Source organism: Clupea harengus, chromosome 16 (genome assembly GCF_900700415.2).
Source record: "Clupea harengus chromosome 16, Ch_v2.0.2, whole genome shotgun sequence".
Taxonomy (NCBI): Eukaryota; Metazoa; Chordata; class Actinopteri; order Clupeiformes; family Clupeidae; genus Clupea; species Clupea harengus.
In genome coordinates, this window is record NC_045167.1 from 22,154,787 (window position 1) to 22,181,120 (window position 26,334).

At 42.0% G+C, this 26,334-nt stretch overlaps 2 protein-coding genes and 1 long non-coding RNA gene across 4 annotated transcripts in view; 1 reads left to right on the plus strand and 2 right to left on the minus strand.

Annotated features, from left to right (window-relative positions):
* Window positions 1–411: 411 nt before the first annotated feature.
* On the plus strand, window positions 412–4,194 carry LOC116224156. The gene is made up of 3 exons (XR_004165464.1): window positions 412–766; window positions 2,148–2,229; window positions 4,111–4,194. It is a non-coding gene; the product is annotated as an uncharacterized LOC116224156 (long non-coding RNA).
* slc26a3.2 (solute carrier family 26 member 3, tandem duplicate 2) lies at window positions 2,610–12,867 on the minus strand. Of its 2 annotated transcripts, none has more exons than XM_031583124.2 (21): window positions 12,632–12,867; window positions 11,169–11,350; window positions 10,684–10,823; window positions 9,952–10,062; window positions 9,388–9,548; window positions 8,937–9,101; window positions 7,825–7,977; window positions 7,520–7,602; window positions 7,279–7,426; window positions 6,927–7,040; window positions 6,448–6,525; window positions 6,203–6,298; window positions 5,772–5,878; window positions 5,320–5,389; window positions 5,095–5,187; window positions 4,539–4,634; window positions 4,131–4,358; window positions 3,599–3,653; window positions 3,264–3,409; window positions 3,060–3,128; window positions 2,610–2,964 (listed from the first exon to the last, which is right to left on the minus strand). In XM_031583124.2, the coding sequence occupies exons 2-21, from the start codon at window positions 11,294–11,296 to the stop codon at window positions 2,938–2,940; spliced, it is 2,268 nt and encodes a 755-aa protein (XP_031438984.1). In that variant the 5' UTR covers window positions 11,297–11,350; window positions 12,632–12,867; the 3' UTR covers window positions 2,610–2,937. The 2 variants fall into 2 exon arrangements, with proteins under 2 accessions (XP_031438984.1, XP_031438983.1); XM_031583123.2 differs by having other exon boundaries at window positions 2,610–2,967.
* A 7,221-nt stretch (window positions 12,868–20,088) lies between these two features.
* Window positions 20,089–26,334, minus strand: part of slc26a4 (solute carrier family 26 member 4) — a 14,122-nt gene continuing 7,876 nt past the window's right edge. The window contains exons 11-21 of the mRNA XM_012828053.3: window positions 26,170–26,247; window positions 25,636–25,731; window positions 24,910–25,016; window positions 24,059–24,128; window positions 23,715–23,807; window positions 23,450–23,545; window positions 22,604–22,810; window positions 22,074–22,128; window positions 21,808–21,953; window positions 21,201–21,260; window positions 20,089–21,111 (exon numbers count right to left, since the gene is read on the minus strand). Coding sequence (XP_012683507.2) covers window positions 21,088–21,111; window positions 21,201–21,260; window positions 21,808–21,953; window positions 22,074–22,128; window positions 22,604–22,810; window positions 23,450–23,545; window positions 23,715–23,807; window positions 24,059–24,128; window positions 24,910–25,016; window positions 25,636–25,731; window positions 26,170–26,247 — 1,032 coding nt within the window. The 3' untranslated portion in view covers window positions 20,089–21,087. The remainder of the gene's footprint in view (window positions 21,112–21,200; window positions 21,261–21,807; window positions 21,954–22,073; window positions 22,129–22,603; window positions 22,811–23,449; window positions 23,546–23,714; window positions 23,808–24,058; window positions 24,129–24,909; window positions 25,017–25,635; window positions 25,732–26,169; window positions 26,248–26,334) is intronic.

The window sequence follows — 26,334 nt, forward strand, 5'->3', positions numbered from 1 at the left end:
CTGGGAGTTAGTGGTTGGTTGAGAGGGTAAGAGTGTTAGTGGTACCTTAGGCAAGGCTTCAAGCAGGAACCCAACGCCACAGTGGCACTCTACCAACACACCAGAGGAGAAAGGGTCAGAGAGAAATGACTAACTATGTGGGTGTGAATGTTCAGATATGAACAGATATGTAGTGTACACTGAATTTCAGAGAATTTTATAGTGGATCAAGAGACTCAAATGCAATAACTTCATAGCATACTGTAATAGGAGGACATAAGCTTGTAATGTCTTTCAGCTCCTGTAAAAGGGAAATATATTTTTCAACAAAAATGGACCTAGATCCCTGTGTACTGTGTTTGTATTTCATCCATTGTATATAGTTTACTTTCAAGGTTTTAATTTTTTCATTTCTGCAGATAAACGTCTACTATGTGGCCTTATCAACGTGAATGACCACATCTACTCACAGTGCAAGTGTTTTGTCTGTGTGTGTATAAATGCATTGGCTAAATGCGAATTGAAACGGTCAGATGAGCCCATTGAACAGTCCTGGTTGGAAACTCAGTAAGAGCAGAAAACCTCTGTTGAAGCACTGCAAAGGAGAGAGAGCAGTCTTTCCTCCTGTGTTCTCCTGCACTACAGACCTCGAGAGGGCCGCACATTCCACAAACGATCTGAACGGTGCACCGATGTTACTGGTCCAAAAAGCCACCGGCTCCTAGCAGAGATAGAAAAACACACAAGGGCTGTAGAAGTTTGGAAACCTCATTGTGGATTCCGTTTGGTAAATAACCTCTGATTCATCCTTTCTCTGTAAAGTAAAACTTTTTTTTTATTTAGAGAACGACTGAAGGGTTTTATATCACACTACAACCATTGTTTAGACTTCAAAAATCATATTCAGCAATGTCCGGCGTGGTATCGTATTTTACGTGCGTGAAATGTAGAGATAGCATTCGTAGACAAGTTCCCATGTGCATGTGTTTCCACAAACCGCAAGTATCTAATCTATGAGCCACAAGGTAAATAATGATAATCTCCTTCATCAGACTTCTCAGCCTTAAGCAGTCTCTCACCTGGTTTCCATCAATGACATAGTCATGTTTGACAGCATAGACCTTTGCCACAGCAAACCCCACTACGGCCACGGGGAAAGCCTCTACTACGCTGTACTCCATGACAAACCCCACTACGGCCACGGGGAAAGCCTTCACTACGCTGTACTCCTTTGCCACAGCAAACCCCACTACGGCCACAGGGAAAGCCTCTACTACACAAAAAAGTGCTGGAATGAATGGAAAGTGCAAGTTAAGTACGTTAAGTACTAGTAGAAGTGCAAGTCAGGAAGGGAGGTGCTCTCTGAAGAGTTGGGTCTTCAAGAGCTTCTTAAAGGTAGAGAGGGACGCCCCTGCTCTGGTAGTGCAAGGCAGCTCATTCCACCAACGTGCCCTAAAGTTGAAGCCGTAGGACACGCTGCATGCAAGTATGGTCTATTAGAGATAAAGCACTTGTTAACATGCCGTAATCAGTGGTCCCAGCCTTCAGTGTGAGAACTGAACCTCACCACAAAGGTATTGGCACGGGGAGTTTTGACTTGTACTTGTCATTGACTTCCTTCACTCCGAACACAGCCAGCACGATCATGATAGACCAGATCACAGATGTTAGTGGAGGTGATCTGGGAAAATATCTTCTCCAGCGTCTGAGACCAGTACCATGTACCATTTATGAGTATTCACCAATATGGCTTTTTTACTTCAGCCCCAGTTATACCTGGACTCTGTCCTTATAGTTTGGGTCCTCGGTGAGAGCAGAAGCACCATCATCATTATTGTTTATCCAGTAAGTGTTCTGAGCTAATAGGAACTAGGTTTTGTGTAAACACAGGTCATCTCTACTGAAGACTCCGGTAAAACACATATACTTGGTGGATCATAAAAGATGCTTAGTCACATCCGCAGCTGCAGAGGGCACTCTTAACATGGCAGCCGCAGAGGGCACTCTTAACATGGTGTACCCTCCAAGTGAATGCGCCAACGGAGTGGTTGTGGGTAGGGAGGGTGTAGTGGGCCCATGGAACATGTAGCGGAGTGGAGAGATGGTCTCGATACTGGAGGGAAGACTATGTCATTTCAGACGGTCTGTCTATCATCTCTGTTACCTAGGCAGCATTTCTGGGGAGACATGCCATGCGATGACTCCAAACCAGAAGAACGATTGCGTCATACCTTTGTTCACGCCACCCAGGTACAATGTCCACAAGTGTTCCCCGATATGATAAGGAACACAATGTTATTTTTTCAGATTTTCTGTCTTATCAATTTTCTGTCTCTCATCTCTGCATTTCTGGGAAGACATTTCATAGGATGACTCCAAATGAGAACATTATTAGGTCATACTTTCTAGTCATACAGGTACAATGTCCACAAGCATTCCTGTTAGATAAGAAGACACTTTCTGACGCTCTTAACACCAGGATCACATTGCTGTAATTAACTTGTTCATTTACAGGTCATTGTAAATGTGAGTGAGCATTTTCTTCCTAGTGTGACAGCTATAATCAATTGGAAATCGACTATGATTGATGTCACAGAGGTCTTTTAAGAAGGCAGTCACCATCTTGGAAATATTTGTTATTTTTTTTTATTTAGACAAACATCACAAGATTTTCCCCAAAAGAGCATTTATTTGATACCACTGATTTAAAATAGAAAATGTAAAATACGAAAGCTTCTCTAGAGAATTTACACAGATACAAAATGCGTCATTTACAGACAGACTACAAACATCTCCTTTCTATCCTCTGATCTCTACAGCTATTTACATAAATTCATCATCGTATTATCAATCCAACCATCCAGCAGTAGAAAATAACATAACGGCAAATGACTCCTGTCCAAACGTGGACGTCCGTGGAAGGGTCTTCCACCAAATGAAAAGTTAGATCCCTCAGGCTTAAAACTTGGTCTCTCCTGGTTTGTCCTGCTGGGAGATGGAGTCTCTGTTACTTTCTGGGTCACTTTTACCACACACACCCTTTTACAAAATGATTAAGTGCAAACTTTTCTGCTGCTTACCGTTCGCTCTCGGCTGCGCAGACTACCTCTGCCATTACTTAGGCTGTCGAATTTTTCGTCTGAGAACACCTAAAAGAAAAGAAATGTGAAATATATTACGTGTACTCTATGTACGACTGTTGAATAATAGACGGTGATAGTTTGGTTTACTGGACTATTTTTTTCTTATGTTGTTGTGCAGTGAGGCGTAGCTTTCTTGTTTACCTTCTCGGAAACACTGTCTAGTTTGCTCGTGTCAGGGTGTCTCTCTAGAATGTGAAGCATGGCATCATGCAGGGTCAGGAAGAACATGGACGTCTGGATCTCGTCGTCGAAAAACTTGCAGCTGTGCAATTTCTCATACACGTACACTGCGTGAAGAAGGTCATTATTGAAGAACATTACTAAAGCAACAATTGGCACTGGCTACCACTGCAAGGATCGTGGAGATAATAGTCTGCTTGGGGTGACTTCAGGACAATCTACCACTACCTGATAGTCTTTCTATTATAAAACTGACCTCACTGACCTAGATGCATCTGAGATAAACAATTACTCACTGTCACAAGCCACGATGTAGATGTTGACATCAACCCGAATAAACTCCTTCAGAGCCTGCAAAAGGGTTAATCAAGGAGTTAATAAAACTGTTGAAGATATCCCTACCATTAAATGCACAGTAATCTCACAATTGCAGATAGCATTCTGTGTCAGTTCAGCTCAGGTTAAGGTTAAGGCAAAGTATTTAGCAGACATTTTTTATCAAAAACAGATTACAGAACATACAATGTACAGCAGACAATGGATGAACTTCATCTTCTCCAAGACCTTACTCCTATGAACTTGAAATCATTGCGTGATTCTACTGGAACTGCCCATGTTAGTTAATATTTTAATATTTTAAAATATTTTTTACTTTTTACTTTTTTTATATATTTAATTTTATATATTGTTTTTTTTATGTGTAGTACTTATTGTGTTTTTATGTTTTATGTTTATTGTCTGCACCAATATGCCAAAACAAATTCCTGGTAGGTGTAAATTTACTTTTTTGATTCTGATTCTGATTCAGTCTAGACATGAGAGACTCACCCCTTTGAGGCCCTTCATGGCCGACATGTCAACGAAGGAGACGGCAGCGAAGTCCAGGACGAGGCTGTGGATGGGCACTTGGGGCACACAGATGTTGGCGGGGAGCTGGGAGTTCCAGTTCACCTGCACCGGCAGCTCGGAGTAGTCTGAGGGCAGGTCCAGATCCTCCATTTTGCTCTCATCTTCCGACTCCACGATGGGGCTGGAACCACTGGGCAGTAGTCCCTTCTGCACAGTGACATTTAAAAACGTACATCATTATATGTCTGTGGTGATAATAATGATATTATTTATAATGATATGCATTCTGCACTGAGCTACACCATTATACCACCAGTAGCAATTTTTTTACTAATATTGTAGCCAATCAGAAAGCCCTTATGTGACGTGAGCCGAAGACAAACGTACAGCTGTAACCTGGAGTTCTCCCTTCTTCAAAAGCTTCTTGATCTTCCTCAGGGCTTTGTTCCTCTTTCTCAAAATTCTCAAAGGGTTAAAACCAACCTGAACACACAAGTTGTGAAAAGGTGTAATTAGCTGGTTAGCATTAGCAAAAAGATGACCATGATATATACAGCAAACTTTTCAAAGCTAAACAAACTAGTGAACTAGTCTTATGCAATGTTACTGCAATGTGTATCAGATTTATTTATGGCTCCTATCAGTAATTGCAGTGAAAGATTAAAAGTGTAGTGCAACATCTTCCAACATCCAATACATCAGTTGTAAATGTCACAAGATCAGAGGCAGGTGTGATGCAACTCTGCATATTTCAATATGGTCAGGTGTTGCAATTTTTCCATTTCACTAAGCAGCACAATAAACCCTTCTCTTCAATGCCAATAAAAAGGTGGTGAATCATACAAATGCATTATTGCCCAATTATTAAAGAACACTGAGCAGCAGTTTAAAGAATAACCACATCAAACGGAAAATGGGACCAAACAATGTAACTCATCCTTACTGCTTCCACAAGCTTCCCTCTGAAGAACTCAATGTTAGCGAAGAATATTGGAGAGGGAATTCTAAAGATCTTCACTCCCTCCGGCTCATAAATCTGAGAAGGACAAAGAGGCGACACTAATATTATAACCCACACATAATCATTTAGCGCACCAGCGGTGGCTGTGTATATGCCGTGGCTCTGGTAGCTCAAACAGGGGGTAAAAAGTGTCTGCGGCTCACTCACGCTCAGGTAGTCCTTCCGATCTCGGTAGATGTCAGTGCCTTTGATGTTCGCCAGGACACTGCAGCGAGGGCTGGAAAGACAACAGGAAGCCACATCACATTTACGTTAACGTTCACTGATAAAGAATAATATCCTGCCTCTGGCCATTGTCTGCATAATACCTAAAGGAAAGTGTCTTGATCATGCAGCATTTATTGTATGGCTAAAATGTAGCCAGTCCTTGCTATGGAAGCTTCAAATATATAATTTGCTATTATTTGCAAATATATTATTGTTATTATAGGCACAATATATTGAAATGTCGAGTTAATGCCCTAACCCTAAGATAACAACATGTCTTATAATAATGAGATATTACAGTAAATCAACAACTATGTTGAAATAACAATATAAGTGATCTATTTGTTACTTCGGGATCAGTACTGCATCCATAGTGGACCGTGCACACTCACAACTGAGTCCTGAAGACGACAGTGAGCAGCTCGACGCCCAACCCCACACCCAGTCCCAGATCTAGACCCAGGAGGATGGAGGCCACACACGTCACCAGCCACACCACCTGGGACAGGAGGACACCATGGAGGAGGGAGCATGTGGTTGGAATATAGTAGTTTAATAAATTATGAAAGGCATATGTATGGTGTTTTCATTCATGAATGGATGCTACTTGGATTTTTAAGTTAAATTTAACAACAAACTGCAGTGTACTGAGAGTGTCCATAGCAGTCTCAACTAGTCTGATAATCCTTTAAACATGTTGAATATCAATCATTGATTATTGCTCATCAATTTCATATTGATATGTATATGGATAATGATTATTTCTGGGGAATGGTGATGTTATGTAAGGGGGGCATTTGACAGCAAGCGAGGAGGCACTCACACAGTCAGGACGATCTTTCCTCCAGAGGTAGGGCACCTCTCTAACCTGCATTAGCATCCCTTTCAGGTTAATAATAACCACAGCTCCCAGAACAGACTACAATACAGATATATACAAAAAAACAGGTAAATTATGATAACTGCACATCTGCAAATACATTGTTTTGCTGTCAACACCTGCAAGAGTTTCCACAAAATAACGTGAAGTAGTTTGAGTAAAAATTGTAAATTTGTATTGCTTTATACCTTCTGAAGAGGCTCCAGTAGAAACCCAACTGCCAAGATAACGATCATAACTATGATAGCTGAGAGAAGGCCAGCAATCTGTGGACACAATTAATATAGAATATTAGAGAACCAATGAGGAGCAACAGAACATTGAAGAACCAATGAATATCAGTGACCCAGTGATCATCAGCATCAATGAAATGATAGAGAACTGTAAACATCAGTGGAATGAATGTTGACGAAAGCATTATCAGAAGAATAAAGTATAAAAAGCGAAGTGAACTACCGGTATGTATGATGTGACCCACGCCTATTTAACTGAGATGTCTTTGCCACTAGAGGTCAATATTTCTATAGATTAAAAAAGATTGATGAGAAACGTATCCGTGAATGGAGAGTGAATAGCCCACACCAAAATGGTGATGAAATGTACTGAGGATCCAAGAGTGACAGTTTTTGGAGAGAATAAGTGTCGTGACGGAAGATGTCAGTCCTACCTGTGTTTTACCTCCTGTGCTTTCCTGCACAGCACTCCTGGAAAGAGCGGTACTCGCTGCCAAGGATTTGAAAGTCGCCCCGAAGATGTTACTGACTCCAAAAGCAATGAGCTCCTGTGCGGGAGATAGAGGGTATTTTTTTTTAACGTTTACATGTAAAAAAAAAAATGTCATCATTCATCACTCAGTTTATGGTGTATATTGTTTACTTTCATGTTTAAAACAACATGCTAATCATAAATCATTGAAAACGTTAGGGGGAGTTTGGTCTGAATTATGTTTTTAAAATATCACGTCACTGAGGCTCCTCTGGGTGCTAATAATTGTTATGCTAATTGGTTGTTTTATTCACCTGGTTTCCATCGATGAGGTAATCATGTTTTACAGCATAGACTTTTGCAACGGAGAAGGCCACAGCAAACCCCACTATAGCCATGGGAAATGTATCCACTGCTGTCATCTGGAAGATTTGCAGGCTGGGAGCCGTTGGGGGCTCAAACCTTAAAATCATAACGGACAGTCGGACGATCAGTCGACTGAACTGATACTGAAAAAAGAATTGCTACAGGACATGAATTTGGTTTGCTACTTACCCGCTTGGTATTTTCCCCACAATATCTACGTTATATTTTTCTTTGAAGTCGACTGCGTAAGAGATCCCACAAGCTATAACAGTCTGCCAGGAACAGAATAGGACAGAAAAAAAACCATTTTGTCCATAGGAGTAGGCTCCGTATCTTTGTTTGAGCTATTTTCCCAATAAACCAGAGGGATAGTCATATTAGCTTGGTTACGACCCTCCCTACATAAGTATTAACTATAGCATTGATTGGCAGGACTATATATCTATATACACACTATGCTGAAGTGAATGATATAGTGTTAGTCTTTTGCTCACCATTATGACCTCTATAGGTATGGGTACAGGAAGCTTTGACTTGTATCTGTCGTTAAGCTCCTTAACGATGAACACCACAACCATCACCACGATGGCTGTGACCAAGTCACAGATGTTTGTTTTCGTGATTTGCCCGAATATGCTTTCCAGGGTCTGCAACAGAAAAAAAGAGAGGGTGGATTTTCATTTTAATAGGATAGATCTCCCCTTTTCACTATTTGTTCACAACTTCCATTCAAAATAGTTGCTGGATTCTTGTCTTCTTAGTTTCCAGAATTTTCAAGCACTTTACAAAGTCTCTTACACTGGACACGGACACTATCTTGTGCTTCGAAGAACAAAACAGAGTGTTCCCATAACCAGAAAAAGGGCATCATAGGCCTACGGACTGTAACTTAGATCTTAGGAAGCTTAGGAACAGATGTTACAGGGTTATGTTCTTCCCTTAGCCAATTTCTGTCAAGGTGAACAAACAGGCTTTATGTCTGTGGCAGTTTACAATAGATATCAGAAAGGGAGTGTTGGTCCATTAAGATATGCACTGTTAAAGAAATCTTAAATGGCTGGCATGTGTTGAAAGGTCGGCTTGGGAGATAAACAGAGCACACACACACCTCTCAGTCAGAAGAAGGAAAGTAAGGTTTTTAAAACCAAATAGAAGTTTAAAGGTCTCCAGATCAAGTGGAATAAAAGTAGCATACCCAGGCTACGTTTACACAGAGCCTGGATTGCCTGAATTCGGAAAGAAATTCGTCCACACGAACCCGGCGGATTGGGTCACTGAATCCTCAACCTTTTGAATCCGGACTCCAGAGTGGGTAGATTCGATTTCTAATTCATGTTTTTGTGTGTTGATCTGAAACATCACTGGTTTTTAACACTGAGGTACTTCTATTACAGAGACTCTGCCAGCTCCCTCCAATATATCTCTCTGAGGTTCATGCCACTATTTCTTTACGTGCTCAGTCATTTTGGCATGATTAGCAAGCCGTTTTAGGAAGGTGGGTTAACAAATAAAGTGTTTTAGGAGAATTTGACACCCAAAACCAGATCATGTTTTGCAGTCATGAATAACAAATGTGTCGTGTCCTGTCCTGTCTGTGTGAACTCACGTAGATGATGGAGAGCGGTCCACTGAAGCCAGGCACCGTGAGGCCGAACACAAACTTCAGCTGGGACACCAGGATGTGCACAGCAGCAGCTGTGGTAAAGCCAGACACCAGGGTGTCCGACAGGTACATGACTATGAAGCCCACCTGAAGTAGCCCCATGCCCAGCTAGCGCAGGTAGAGAGAGAGGGAAAGATGTTCCACAGTTAATGATGTGGGCCTCCTTTGCAGTACAATGTGATGTCTTACAATCTTTATTTTTTTATGTATATTTAATTTCCGATCTGAAATTGGGTTTAAGATTAATGCAACTGTTTGTGAATGAACGAAAATGGAAACGTACAGTACATAATCTTTTCAGCCTTGCTGACACATTTACAAACCACGGCCCAGTACAAGCAAACATGGGAATGAAACTTTACTACGTTAATGACAGGTGGAGCTGTTTCAACACCTGGAATATGCCCATGAGGAAGGTGACAGAAGCTGCCACCATGGCCCTCTGCTCATCCATGGTCAAGCCCTCAAAGCCAGTGATGTTGGCGGGGGGGCCATCGTCTGGCACCAGCCTGGTGACCACAGTTCCAACCATCAGACTCAACACGGGGAACGCGCCTACAGAGGAAAGCAACGCAGAAGGCTTGTGTACGGCACGCAAAAACAATAATAAACAATAAACAATATTACCGTATACAACATTGCACAGTGCCTTACCTAATTACATGCGTATGATGCAGTGAACCAGTGTGATATTTGTTTAAGCCTAATAGCACTGCATGTTGAAATCAAACATAATACATAATTATAACATCATTTGATGTACTAACACACTGGCACTGTTCATAGCACACTGAAATCATTTGAATGATGAATTTATGAGCACTTGTACAGAACTAGTGGTAAGGAATAATGACTCAGTTAAGGAAGGAGTTGACTATGTCAGGCTTGGATACACAGCGGAGAAATGCAGGTTCTGAGCTGTCTTTTGTTGTTCCAGGTCAAAGGTCAAACTCCTTACCCACAGAGATGTGTCTCGAGGTTCCCAGAAAGAAGTAAGTGATCACGGGGAAGAACGCTGCAAACAGGCCGTACCAGGGAGGGATGGAAGCCAGGAGGCTGTAAGCCAAACCTGAGGCACAGAATTAGAAAAACAATTAGAAAACATTCAGGATCGATTCATTAGTGAAATCCCTTTCTCCCCATCTGTTATCGTAACCTGCTAATAGTCTAGTAATAAGTGGAACCTATTAAGATACGCTATCACACTTGAACAAAACGTGTAGATTACTGCAACATGGGACGGTGAGGTGTCATATCACTTTCCACACAAGAATAGGTGAACAGGTGAAGAATACAATAAGACAACATGCAATTGGTGAACAATTGGTGAACAATTGCATGAAATATGCTTTGCTTAAAATTCTTCCATTCGTATGTATCACTCTCATGTGTTATATTTATTATCAGATTCTCATTTCACTCGTGTTCATTTAGCTGTATCTGATTTATTAACTGTGCACTATGCTCAAGCCTTCCTACCAAGACTGTCACTCCAAATGTGTGCCAATCGCTTGCAGTTCATGTAAATGTTTTTTCAGTTTTGGTTGATGAGTACAGAGCAATAATTTTGCAAATATTTGCCCCGTGTTGTAAGACATGCGATGAGGACCGAACATCTTCAAAGAAGAAACAATAAGAGCTCTGTCTTCTCTGAAGTTTATTGGCGATAAATTAGAAAGTGCTTAATTACCTTGGAGCACAGCCACTAGTCCAGTACTGACCCCAGAGACGATGTCATTCAGCAACCATTCCTTCACTCGGTAGATTTTGATCCAGCCGATGATGGGCAGCAGGGACAGAGCAGCATTCTTCACACGATTGCAGTCACAGCTGGATTGGAAAAAAAGAGACACAGATATTCACATAAAGACAATATACTAGCCTCTGCTTAGAGGCACAACAGCAGATACTCCATCATATGTCAACAACAAACATCAGACTGCAATTTACGTTAGATATAACACATTTGGCAAAATGCATATATACTGTATATAAATATCAAAGATCTATCATTCCATTCAAACAGACACATTATTAAGTTGTCAAGCTAAATAATTTATATTCAAACGGGCAAATTAAGTTGCTAAGCTCAGTTGCATAGCTAAATTAATAAATGAATAAGCTAAATTCATTATCGGCATCTCAGTCGAGTATAGAGTATGGAATAGATCTTACGTAAAGTACTGTTTGATGTGGTTCCTCAGCGTCTTTCGCTTTCTTGTGGTCTTCTTATGCTCCTCTGCAAAGGCGTCCTCCGAGTACAGTGGCCTGGAGACCACATAGTGCTTACCTGCCGGCTGCATCCTCACCTCTCCCCCTGATCCTCACCAGGTCCCTCTACCCGTCTCTCCGCCGCTCTGCCATCCATCAATTACACCAGTGCAATACGATTACAATTAGGCCCCTTTAAAAAAACATCCTTTGATATTTTCTCGTCTTATGCCTTAAAGGAGAGGCATGCTGTGTTTTATGGTCAAGCACAACAAAGGTGCCGTGTTGTGCCTGTGCAGGTTAACCACATTAAGACAGGTCTGGCTCTTATCTCCACCTGCCAGCGGGCCTGCCACCTGAGTCTCATCTTTCAGCCCAGGGTCTGGATATGGGGTCTAGGCTGTGATTGCAAGGCACAGTTAAGGATTTGTAGGTGCGCGTACACCCATATTAAGTCAGTTATACGGTATACCTCGACTGACCGGTAGGTATCAAACTGTGGTTGAGGGGCACGGTGGCGCAAGCCGATAAGTCCCCCCATTTACGGGCTTCATTGCCCGCGGGGACACAGGTTCAAATCTGGCCTGATGTCATTTCCCAGTCCTCTCTTCTCCGCCTCGCTTCCTGTCATACACTTCACTGTCCTGTCCAAATAAAGGCATAAAAAGCCCCCCCTCAAAAAAAAAACTGTGGTGGATTGGGTAGACCAGGGAGGAGACAGCTAGTGGATTGCCCCTGGTACAGAGGAGCTGAATTGCCCCTGGTAACAGAAGAGCTGAATTGCCCCTCCACTGGTACAGAGGAGCTGAATTGCCCCTGGTACAGAGTGCTAATGTAATTAATGCAATGTAAATGATGTAATTGTCATTTCTGCTCTGACAGACAGACCACAGCTGTACATATCTCAGTTTTCCATCTCTACATGCTCCTAGGAAACCTGATTGAATTGAGATTGGAGGAGAATGCCGTGGACGAGCTAAATCAGCTCAGAAAACCCTGTAGTCAGGGTGCTGTACGGGTGACAGAGACAGCGAGGTGACACTTAACATTATATTATTGTCAACAAATTAGTCAGCAAATATTCAACAGCTCTTTACCAAAACTGTCAGCTAATATCTGTCAACTAGTTGTAAACTAACCATGACCAAAACATAAACCTTACTCCCGGTCGAGGCTTGTTTGTTGTCCTTAATGATTGTTCCCTATCAAAAAGTCATTCAGACCATTGGACCCAGTGATAAAGGTACAATTTTTCATTTCATCCACAAGTAAACAGCTGTACACTTTCTGGTTTGCACATTTGTGACACATATCTCCGGCAGCAATCACAGTTTAAGAAATTGACTGCATATTAGTGTATTGCCATCTTATTCAATTGGTTGTATCAGCTTTGCCAACACAATCAGTTAAAATCTTGCAAGTCTTACCTATTAACACCCGTAAGTACTTCCAAAGCTAGTCGTTCTGTCTTGCAAGTTGGTCTGACTACTGAACTCGCCGTTTCACCCTTCCTGTGTGGTTCTGAGAATACCTGTTCTTTCTCTGATTCTTTCCATCCATAAATCCTATCAGTGCGCTTATCACATCTATAATCATTAACAGTGATAATTATATAGCTTTTTTTACACACCAGGGCTCCTGCCTACCTTATCCTTGACATTGTTCTTATTGATAAATGCACAGCTCTGCGCCACCCAGAGAAATACACAGTGCTGTGAGCTCACATGTCAATCATCTGGTCGACCATCTGAAGACCCTTCCGGGTCCAAGAACCACAGACAGGAGGTAAACTAGTGCGGTACATCAGTGTGTTAGTATAAGTAAGTGTTATAGTAATGAGTCACAACGTATTTTACACAGTCCATATTTGCTGGTTAAACATTCATAAATGCCTGTGTCAAGAGCAGTAAAGATGAGATATGTCTTATGACTGTTTACTTAAGTCAATACAAAAGGATACTTGAAATAAATATTTTTTTTATAAAAGTGACGTTTTAGTGTTTTTGTTCAAAAAGTGCACAGTTCCTTGGGAGGGCTCTTTGGGTTGTAGAGAATAGTCTAGAACAAACATGATTTAGCTCATTTCCACAGAGCCCAAAACAGACATTTAAAATATATATAATATATGTATCTATATTTTCTGCTTAAATGCTCAGTTATTACAGTGCATGAAATGCCCTGTATTGTTATTCCTAGGCTTCTTATTCTTCTTCTTATTATTATTCTCTTTACCGACTTCTGCGCTTAATTCAGCTTGAACCGCTTAACGTAGAAACTTCGTTCAAACTTTGCTGCATAGGTCTTCTAAACGACACTTATGCTATGTATTTTTCATTTGTCTAAACGTTATACTTTTTAAGATATTAAATAAAAACGAATACAAATTTTCCCATTGACTTACATTGGGCCATTATGACATCATAATAGGGTCATTAAACTGGCTTGCACCTGTGCTTCACTGACACCTGCGCCAAGGTTCCAAGGCTCCTCTTCTCTCTGTCCCTCTCAATTCAACTGTATAACTAGGAATATTATTATTTCCTTCTTCCACTCTTCTTTCCTTCTTCCACTCTCCTTTCCTTTCTTCTTTCCTTCTTCTACTCTTCTTTTCTTTCTTCACTCTTCTTTCCTTCTTCCACTCTTCTTTCCTTTCTTCTTTCTTTTCTTCTTCCACTCTTCTTTCCTTTCTTCACTCTTCTTTCCTTTCTTCTTTCCTTCTTTCACTCTTCTTTCTTTTCTTCTTTCCTTTCTTCACTCTTCTTTCCTTCATTCTTTCCTTCTTCCACTCTTCTTTCCTTCTTCCACTCTCCTTTCCTTTCTTCACTCTTCTTTCCTTTCTTCTTTCCTTCTTTTACTCTTCTTTCCTTTCTTCTTTCACTCTTCTTTCTTTTCTTCTTCCTTTCTTAACTTTTGCATTTCATGCACTGGTATTTCCTTCAGGAAATGCATTTTCTAGTTACCATTTGACATTTATATTTATTAATAAAATATTTAACACCAACATCATCTTTCAGCTGAGTTTCTCAGTGCTGAGTGCATGCTATTTACAGAAGACAGCTTTAATACACTACCAAAATGTGCTTTATAGGTCACTAATGTTACCGATCAGTGTAATGTACATCTATCTGGACAAATGAGTGAATTCCGAAACTCCTTAGTAACCAGAAGTGAACGTGTGAATCCTCAGTGAGACATTTATAAGGGCTCAAGGTGTGATGGGCAAAAGGCAATGTTCAGGCCTCACTCTGTCCACTCAGCTCTATATAACAGTAGATGTTGGGAAAAAGTAGCGAATTTCAGACTGTACGTGGCCTCCGTTAAAAGTGATTTGCATTGGCAGAAGGTGGTGTGTTTTGTTGTGGCTTTTCTCCCTAAAATCAAACCCCACGATAAGTTGTGTTGTTGCCATTATGCCTTATAAGATGCACTATAAAACAGATTAGTGGAAATGTTTACTGTATATCTGTTAGAATCTAATGAGCATGCCAAACTTGAAGAATGCACCGGAAGACATAGTCAGGATAATTGGAGTTAATTTTGACGTGGAGACAGTAAGAAGGTGTTGGCATTTATACCATTCAGTCAGGTAGGAGAATACAGGTAGTGGTATAGGGTGTGGTCCTAAGGTTATGGCAGATGGCAGGAAGGGGGACAATGGAGGGCTTCACCCGTGGGGGAGCAGGTCCTCTGAGTGGAGTTGGGGCGGGGGGTGAGAACGGAAGAGTTCAAATGCTCCCGGAGAACCTGAATTCTCACATAAGCCATTTGAATGCAAACGAGTCAGGTCTTAGCTATTTGCTCTTTACTGAGACAGAGTCCATATCCAGGGGCCTGGGTCACAGTCAGAGAACATATCCAGGGGCCTGGGTCACAGAGTCCATAACCAGGGGCCTGGGTCACAGAGTCCATAACCAGGGGCCTGGGTCACAGAGTCAGGTGATACAGAGTCTGAGACAGAGTCCATATCCAGGGGCCTGGGTCACAGTCAGAGTACATATCCAGGGGCCTGGGTCACAGAGTCCATAACCAGGGGCCTGGGTCACAGTCCATAACCAGGGGCCTGGGTCACAGAGTCAGGTGATACAATATAATGTAAGCACTCAGTTCATGTCTGTAACAACAGGAAAACAGCAATATTCGGTTCCATCACATCTAAATTGACCCAGATTTCTCTCTCGTCCTCAGTACCAGTAAACATCCATCCTATTTATAGACAAGTCTGCTAAATCTGTGGACTTTTTCTACAGGGTTAAAGGTCGCATCCTTCCTTGTGCCGCCACCTAAATGTATGTTTCACCACGTGGCAATTCGAACACATTATCACTGACCCAGACGAGACACAAATCAAGCACAATGGATGTTCATTATCTACATAGATTTAAATGACCTGGGACACATACAACCACATATCAACAAGGAAATGTGATGAATTGAGTCAGGATTGCTGTCTAGTTTGAGTGAGATGACTGGTGTTATATATCTTCAATAGAATTGTGCATATGTCTTCTATCTTTTTATACGTCTTTCTTGTGTACCATGTTTCATGCTATAACACATTCTGCATTAATACATCTATCACATATATGCTGCACTGACAGTTATGGAGGAACACAAATCTCAGTCAATGGAAAAGTTGCAAAAAAACTACTGTATGTTTATTCTGTGCCACTGTAATCATACTCTGCAACTGTGTTCATTTGTTTGTGGTTCTGTATTGATCCACTAGTAATCTGGACACAATCGCGACAGGCATCTCTTTGAAGTCAGAGGCATTAGGGCGCGTGTGTGTTTAATGGTCAGATAAAGTGTAAGGTGCAGTTCTTCTACCCACGATCAAGGCCAACCTGTTTCCACTCACCACTGAATTAATTCCCACTCATAAAAAATAACTTCAAGGACTAAGAGAACAACCACAGGATCTAAGCTGCCAAACTCAAATCAACACCAGTTTCGATACATCCATCCACACCACACACACACACACACACACACACACACACACACACACACACACACACACAAACACACACACACACACACACCCTCACACACACCCTCACACACACACACACGCACCCTTATTATGTCTTTTCTGATGGTTGGCATTCTCTATAACAGGACACCTATGAAGTAGATCCAGTGGAAGTTTAATCACCATTCTATATCACTGCAAACTTTGTATGGTAACTATAACAACCATAATCTGCTTCGTGTCATGGAGTTCTATTCCTCCGCCTCGTTCATTATTTCATGTAACGGAACACCTCGGCAGCCGTTATCCCTTACGTAAAATATATGTACTGATATAGTCATCAATTAAATCCAACCACAGAACTATGGTCTCAGTTCTCCTATGTAGAAGAATGCCTGTTCAATTAGCACTTTGAAAATGTAAATATTTGTAAAAACCTAATTGTAACAATGTGAAATTATGCGTCATGAAATACGTTTTGAAGTATATATGATGCAATGCATACAAACTGCTTCTCAGGCTTATTGCAATCATTTTAGTTTATAGGTCTGTATTCTGAATATTAATGACATTCAGTTGCATTCTGTCATATTGTGTCCTTACACTTACACTTACACTCACACCTGACTATCTGATGATTTCGGGAATGATTACCAAATAATTGAAATACTGCATGAGTATATTTTTGTAGGAAATAATGTGGCTTTAAAAGTATACATAAATCAACATTAGAACTGGGAGGAAATGAGAAGACAGTTTCAAGCTGCCAGCTTTGAGTGTTGAAGTTGAATTGGAAAGGCTTTATTTATACGTAATGAGTGGAAATGGAAAAGGTTTTTCTTTTACAACAGCAGACTTTACCCTAACTTTAGCCATAAATATTTACTACTGGGATGACTATCGAAGATAAGCTGAAATAGCACCGGAGTGGGAACGTTACTGAACGTGAGCTGTACCTGGTTTACAATCCACCCTTTAATGCGTATCTGTCCCGTCACCTATTAAGCCAATAATAGCACAATCTGATATCTTCAGATCTTTATCGAGTTATTGTCACTCTCCTGTGTTCATGAGAACACCATGACCCCAGCGTGTTATTAATGGAATTGTTTTTATCCAAGGCTAAGATATATTGGAGAATACTTGTGAGGACTTTTGTTTTTACATTTCTATTACCTGCATTTCTTTAAAAGTTAGTGTCCCTCATTAAAGACATATTTAAAGAATGAGCTTGAACTTACCTCAGTCCTTGATCAACCGCAGAATGGCAAATGTGCGCTGAACCAGTGTGTATTTGATACTCTTAAGGACCTGTAAGTGTGTGTGTGTGCGTGTGTGTCCTTAGTGTGTGTGTGTGTGTCTGTGTGTGTTTGCGTGTGTGTGCGTGGGCGTGCGTGTGTATGTGTGTGCGTGAGTGTGTGTATAAGCGTTTGTGTGTGTATGTATGTATGTGTGTGTGGTGGTGGTGGTGGGGGGGGGGTTGTCGGTAAATGTGTGTGAGAGAGAGAGATAAATGTGTTTAGTCACATTCCCTATGACTGGAAGTGTCGAGAACTGAGTAAACAGCAAGGCTTTGGGCTATCAACACAGGAATGTCATTAATGAGGAAACAAGCCCTTTATTGTGCTGGAGGACCCGTATCAGCCATTACAAACACAATCCCTCACCTCCACTATTACAGAGAACAGCGCAATACCCCATGAGAACACCATGAGAACAGCCCAATACCCCATGAGAACAGCCCAATACCCCATGAGAACACCATGAGAACAGTGCAATACCCCATGAGAACCCCATGAGAACAGCGCAATACCCCATGAGAACGGCCCAATACCCCATGAGAACAGCCCATGAGAACAGCGCAATACCCCATGAGAACAGCCCAATACCCCATGAGAACGGCCCAATACCCCATGAGAACGGCCCAATACCCCATGAGAACAGCCCATGAGAACAGCCCAATACCCCACGAGAACCCCATGAGAACCCCATGAGAACAGCGCAATACCCCATGAGAACGGCCCAATACCCCATGAGAACAGCCCATGAGAACAGCGCAATACCCCATGAGAACGGCCCAATACCCCATGAGAACAGCACAATACCCCATGAGAACAGCCCATGAGAACAGCGCAATACCCCATGAGAACAGCCCAATACCCCATGAGAACAGCCCAATACCCCATGAGAACACCATGAGAACAGCGCAATACCCCATGAGAACAGTGCAATACCCCATGAGAACAGCGCAATACCCCATGAGAACACCATGAGAACAGCCCAAAACCATATGAGAACGAGAACAGCGCAATACCCCATGAGAACACCATGAGAACACCATGAGAACAGCCCAATACCCCATGAGAACAGTGCAATACCCCATGAGAACGAGAACAGTGCAATACCCCATGAGAACAGTGCAATACCCCATGAGAACACCATGAGAACACCATGAGAACAGCCCAATACCCCATGAGAACAGTGCAATACCCCATGAGAACGAGAACAGTGCAATACCCCATGAGAACAGTGCAATACCCCATGAGAACCCCATGAGAACAGCACAATACCCCATGAGAACAGTGCAATACCCCATGAGAACAGCCCAATACCCCATGAGAACAGTGCAATACCCCATGAGAACAGCCCAATACCCCATGAGAACAGTGCAATACCCCATGAGAACAGCCCAATACCCCATGAGAACAGCCCAATACCCCATGAGAACGAGAACAGCGCAATACCCCATGAGAACACCATGAGAACAGCCCAATACCCCATGAGAACAGCCCAACACCCCATGAGAACAGTGCAATACCCCATGAGAACAGCCCAATACCCCATGAGAACAGCCCAATACCCCATGAGAACGGCCCATGAGAACAGCGCAATACCCCATGAGAACAGCCCAATACCCCATGAGAACAGCCCAATACCCCATGAGAACACCATGAGAACAGCGCAATATGAGAACAGCGCAATACCCCATGAGAACAGTGCAATACCCCATGAGAACAGCCCAATACCCCATGAGAACAGCCCAATACCCCATGAGAACAGTGCAATACCCCATGAGAACGAGAACAGTGCAATACCCCATGAGAACAACACAATACCCCATGAGAACGAGAACAGTGCAATACCCCATGAGAACAGTGCAATACCCCATGAGAACGAGAACAGTGCAATACCCCATGAGAACGGCGCAATACCCCATGAGAACAGCGCAATACCCCAATAGAACAGCCCAATACCCCATGAGAACAGCCCAATACCCCATGAGAACCCCATGAGAACCCCATGAGAACAGCCCAATACCCCATGAGAACAGCCCAATACCCCATGAGAACGAGAACAGTGCAATACCCCATGAGAACACCATGAGAACGGCACAATACCCCATGAGAACAGCAGCGCAATACCCCATGAGAACAACCCGCTAAAAGGCAGCTGACATTATGGCTGGAGTGTAGTAGCGACCAGGAAGGAGAAGACATCTGTGTATAAATCACACTGTTATCTTGGTGACTTTGAATAGAGGTGGTTTATCTTAATATGACTTTGTACAAGGAAACAGACACGGAAACGGGGAGCTGTGGCAGCATCCCAATCATGTCTGGGTCCAGGAGCCTAACAGACCCAGGTTCAAATCCAGACTTGCGGCCATTTCCAGATCTCAATCTCTCTCCCACTCAAGAGCCCCAAAACAATAAACTTGAAAAAAACAAGCAAACAAACAGATTGTATAAAGCGCTGTGGTATACCTTAAAAAGTTTGGAGTGTAAAGGTCATTTCTCTTTTTTTAAGTTGAAAGGGAATACAAAAATACAATCATTTTGTCCAAATAGACAAAGTATTTGCATGCATGCAAGACACATCAGCGCAAGTAACTGGCAACTGTACAGAGCCATCTGTAACAAAGGTATTTTATTAATGTATAGATTATAACATGATGTATATACATTAAACACACAAAATGGAATATACAGAGACATAATGATCAACAAAATGTTTATCTCCATGACTTTGTCCTTGCTCACAATAAATAATGAGACACAATGTTTTGTTTTGTTTTTTAATGACAAAGGCCTGTCTTTTTGTTTGTTAAATCAAAACAGTCCATCCAGTGAATCGTGTTGTTTTGATAGCTTTCGGAGTCTGACACAGGATTCACAGAAGACCAGGACCTGACCTGACTCAGAGTGTGTACTGGTGGACCAAAGAGAAAGGCCCGGAGTCTTCTAGTCAAAAGCTGATGGCCAAACCGTCCACGTCATCTGTGGGTTCATACGAGGTTGTTTGAGTCCACCCCAATCATGTACCCCACCACACACACACACACACACACACACACACACACACACACACACACACACACACACACACACACACACACACACACACAGACACACACCACAACCACACAGAGTCTGGTAGGGTCAGGCAGAACAAAAGAGGAGGGAGTTTGTTTATTTGTCCACCCAACATACTTCCATTGAGCTTCAGGAGCTACCAGGAGATGAGCGCATCCGGTGGTGTTTTTGTTTGTGTTTTCACATTTCTCGTTAGACAATCGCAAGACAAACTCCAATTCTCCAGGGCTACGGAGTGTGACCACGTTATTAGGAAAGGTGTGCCTGACGTTACTTTATTCAAAACGGTTCAAAACATTTTTGGGTCTGATATTAGTATTGAAAAAGGTCATTCATGGGTGAATCATCCTTAACCTCTGGATGCCCCCTCAGTTCAAAAAGGAAGATAAATCTCATATGGATACACAGAGGAGGAAAGTCCTGTCTTGAATATGAAGAGGGGCCTGAAGTGTGTCCTGCCCGTCCACTCTTCCCGTTGGACACAACAATGTGTGCTGGGTGTGGCATAAGTAGGTTCAGGACCGCCTGCATAGCGTCCTCAGTTGGACAGCTCATGGATGGCCTGAGAATGAACCGGAAACACAACGGTCAACCGCATGCCTTGCAGATTCACTGACTCTCTGGAGTAAACAAGAGACAAGTGGTACCCACCCTTGGCTGGTTATCGTAGGTCTCTATCAGGTCCTCCTCCTCAGTGAAAGGCAAAGGTTCCTTTATTTAGTGAATAATGAACAAACATTAGGTTCTTTGCTGTCCTGTATTTAGTGAATAATGAACAAACGTTATTAGTGTCATACCCCTGTCCTGTATTTAGTGAATAATGAACAAACGTTAGGTTCCTTGCTGTCCTGTATTTAGTGAATAATGAACAAACATTATTAGTGTCATACCCCCCAACACAAACTGACATACATGCACACACAGGAACAATGAAAATAATTACATAACAATATATCAAATGTATTATTTAAAATTTTACATTTCATCATTCCCTTCACAATGGGCATGGGCATGGATTGTACATTATTAGTGTAACATGTAAGGGAAGATTAAGTATGTAGCAGATGGTTTTATCTGAAGTTTTAAGGGTTCTGGATACGTCTTATAAGATGTCTTGATAGCTGTCGCTTAATTCTTCAAAGAACCTTTAAAGATACTCAAGCCAAAAAAACTAACATTTTGAGCTACAATTTTGAATCACTTCATCAATTATTGTTCCCCTTTCAGAATATCCTGATACATACAAATCTATGCCTACCTTGTCTATGATAGGATTGGATGTGTTTTTACTGGCCACTTCAAGTTTGATGAAGAGGATGGCATCATGCACTGAGAGGAAGAGCAGGTCTCTGGTCACGACATCATCAAAGAGTGCCAGACTCTCCATTCTCCTGATTAGGTCGTCTGTAACCGAGCAACAAAGAGCAAAATGTAACCAACGGACACAAGCAAAAGCAGGGAAGGGTATTGATAGTCCAGTGATAACTTAAGGGTGAACAGGTATTGTTTTAACCATATAAATACCATCACAGGCAGCAATGTACACGCTGACACCTATTCGCAGGAATTCCTTAATGACCTGTGAAACAAACAGAGATGTTAAAAAACCTTGTAAGTCATCCTTGAGCAATAAATCCCACTCTCACTAAATACACTCATACTGTAAAACAGCCTTTGTGCAAACCGTGACATTTCAGCACATGAACTAGTAGCACTAGTCTTGTTTGTAAGGATACTGAGATAACCGGCCGTCTCTTTAGTGAGTAATGTGCCTGACTAACTGTCATTGTTGTTCAGGCCTACTAGAGGCTCATGTGTCCATTACAGAGTCTTCTGACAGCACTTCCACTATCTGTGAAAGGACAATCTATAGTGTATCCACCGAGGAAATACATTGGACTTCAAAGAATGCCTTATGTAATATCAGACTGTAAATCAGTAATCCAAAAGAGCATTCCGTTTGTATTTGTATTACTATACATAGTCTCGCATGTCCTTTTAAGATTTTGATTCACTGTCTTGTTATGTCCTCCTGATAGTTTGTTCTGTCTCACCAGTCTTAAGGACTTTACTGCCACCACGTCCAGGAAGGAGACTGCAGAGAAGTCCAGCACCAGGCTGTGGATCAGAACCTGTGGCACCGACACACTGACAGGCAGGTCTGAGGTCCAGTCCACGCGCACGTCCACTGTCTCTGGGTCCTGCTCGCTCTCAAACGCCTCGTTGTCCACGCCCAGGGACACCACGGACAGCTCTCCATTCTGCAGTGAGGGAGAGAGGGGGAGAGGGAGAGAGGGAGAGAGTGAGAGAGGGGGAGAGAGAGAGAGGGGGAGACGGAGAGAGGGAGAGAGAGAGGGAGAGAGTGAGAGAGAGAGGGATAGGGAGAGAGGGAGAGAGAGAGAGGGCGAGAGGGAGAGAGAGAGGGAGAGAGGGAGTGAGGGAGAGGGAGAGAGGGGGAGAGGGAGTGACGGAGAGAGGGAGAGGGTAAGGGAGAGAGGGGGAGTGAGAGAGAGGGAGAGAGGGGGAGAGTGAGTGAGGGAGAGAGGGAGAGGGTGAGGGAGAGAGGGGGAGAGGGAGAGGCAGAGGGAGAGAGGAAGAGAGGGGGAATGTTGTCATTTTTTAAGAAACTGCATGTGCAGTATTTAAATAATCTCCTCTTTACTCTTTACACAGTTACTCCCTGGACCTATATATATATATACATATGTACACATGTAAATGTGTACAAAATAAACAATACATTATGTAAAATGTACAATATAAAGTTCTTAAAGCTTATACAACTTATAGTTGTTGGCTTATTATATAATACAATGACAGAATTAATCCTAGTGTTATCTTGTACAATGTAAGAACATTCAACATTTTGAAGTCCACTAAATTGATATTGCAGTCGCTACCTCAGAAGCCTTCAGTTTTCCTTTTTTGATGAGCTTGTGGATTTTCTTCAGTGCCTTGTTCCTCTTCTTAAAAACCCTCACTGCGTCAAACCCCACCTGTTAATACCAAACACTGCTGATATGATATGATATGATATGCTGGTATGTCTATTACATCTAAGTGATGTTATACCAAATGTAGTTTTCTTTTAGTCACACAATTTGTCAGAAAAGTATCTTATGAAGTCACATTACTGTAGACACTTTGCTTTCTTTTTTATCTCACTATGTCTCTTAGACGCTCCTTGAAGTAGTCAATGTTGGCAAAATATATGGGTGAGTTGCACTTGAAAATCTTTATTCCAGGAACTTCGGCAATCTAAGGAGAAAGTTATCAGTCTTTAGAAACTTTACAACATACGTTCACACAGTTGCAACAAGTTGATTTGCTAATTATTACATTACATGCACACATTGCATATGAAAGAGAAACAGACAGGAATAGTTCATCTTAGTCATGGAGTTGTAGCACACATTCTGGTGACCAATGCGTTGTTATGGTAACAAATTCAGAAGTTATACAAAAGCACAAAAAATAACATTAACAACACAGAATATGTCATTTCTCACTTTTTTATAGTCCTTCATGTTCCTATAGATGTCAGATCCAGGGATATTTCCCAGGGATGAACATAAAGGACTGTGGAGAGAAAACAATCATTTCAACGTTCGATCATTTTCCCATGACATAAAGCACTTGAAACATAAGCACAACAAAAACTCTTTTGTCCTTTTAGGTGTTCAATCATTATACAACAAGAGCAATTATATTATATGTAATATAACTATATTATACTATATATATCAAGTGTTTTTGGAAGATTATGACTCGTGAATGCACCATCGTCATCAGGTTCAACAGGAATTTTATGAACCCCTTTTGGCATAGCCCATACAACAGGGACATTTTATGGATTTATCGCCACAACAATGAAGGCAGATTGACTTTAGCTAGACATCTCAAGGCTCACATGTGGTCACATGTGTCACACAGCTGACCTGTCCCTTAAATGACCATTTATTACCAATTATGTCTTACTAAATCCCTGTACATAGTGCAACATCACATAACCAAAACAAAGTGCTCATCTGTTGCGGTTGATGATTGATTTGTATCTCGGTTTAGGAAGAGTAAGGTGGCTTTTGTGTGCTTTTTAATCAGTCGAATTAAACTGTGCAAGATAATTAATTCATGTGCTTATTAGCACTGTGGTAAGTGTATGTAAAACAATGGGCGTCTCTCCTTTTATGGATGGGAAGATTATAGATGATGCTAACAATTACAGATCAATGGATTTAAATCCTACACAGCCCAGCACCACACTGCTAATGGAATAAATCTCTTAAGTGCATGCTGTAAACTTTCATGAATAAAAATGTCTGTTAAACAAAGGAAAAGTGCATTTAAACGTGTGACTCACAACTGTGTTCTGATGACGACAGTGGCCATCTCAAAGACCAGGCCTGCTAATAGTCCCACATCCAGCCCCAGCACCACGCACGCCACACAGGTGGCTATCCAGATGGACTGTGGAGGCAAATAGGATACATTCGAAAAATTCCACCGTATCCCACTAACCAAACAGAATAAAGTGACTATGACATATGTGGAGCAATTCGGGGGGTATCTAGGTACATAGATAGAGCAATATAAACACACACACTCATTCATTCATTCATTCATTCATTCATTCATTCATTCATGTTGGTGTAGTGTCTTAATAACACACAGGGCAAGAATATGATAGAAATGGTTTCTAAAACCGTAATCTTCAAACAGATGTATGTTCTCCCGTGTTAAATTACCGTGTTAGTGCATTATGACTAAAAGTTTGCTTTCATCTAATAATGATTTCAAATATATTTATACTATTACACTAAGCCGCCCAAGTGCGCAAGACAATTTGTTCCTTCATTCCAGAATGCCTTTACACTAATCCTGATACACATGAACCTTAATGTGGCGAAATATTGAGACGGTTCTACAACTTTTCTCTGATCCTAGTAGCATTTTTGTGAAGGATGAAAGCGGGACTTTCTCCTTGTTGCGGGTTGACTGCCACTCACACACACACTCACACACACACACACACACACACACACACACACACACACACACACACACACACACACACACTGCCACTCACACAGTCTGTCCTGTTCTGTCTCCACAGCGACAGAACTTCCGTGACCTGTAGGAACATTCCTTTCAGGTTAGCGATCACGATCCCCGCCAACACAGACTGGGATGCAGAGAGAGGGGGGGGAGAGAGAGAGAGACACACACACACAGCTTGGTTATAGGTATGGACATGCACACATACTCTCTCTTTCTCACAAACACACACACACACACACACACACACACACAGACACACACACACACACACACAGACACACACAGACACACACACACACACACACAGCACACACACACACACACACACACACACACACACACACACACACACACACACACACACACACACAGAGAGAGAGAGAGAGAGAGAGGTCTCTCATCTAATTAGACTCCCTTTGAAGATCACAGTACTGTAATTCATGCGTTTCAGGTGTAAGGTCACATCTAACCTGAGAAATGTCAACCGACCTTCTTAGCATAGCGCACCATGTTATGATGGTGGAATTAGTATGAAACATCCCCCACCCTGACCTTCGCTGACCTTTTGCAGTGGTTCCAGAAGGTTCCCTAGGGCCAGGATTACAACCATCACCAGGACGGCAGAGATGATGCCAGCAACCTGTAGACACACAGATCAGAGAAGGTTGTGATTTAAATGGTACATGGTCTATGACTCTCTCTCTCTCTCTTTCTCTGTGTGTGTGTG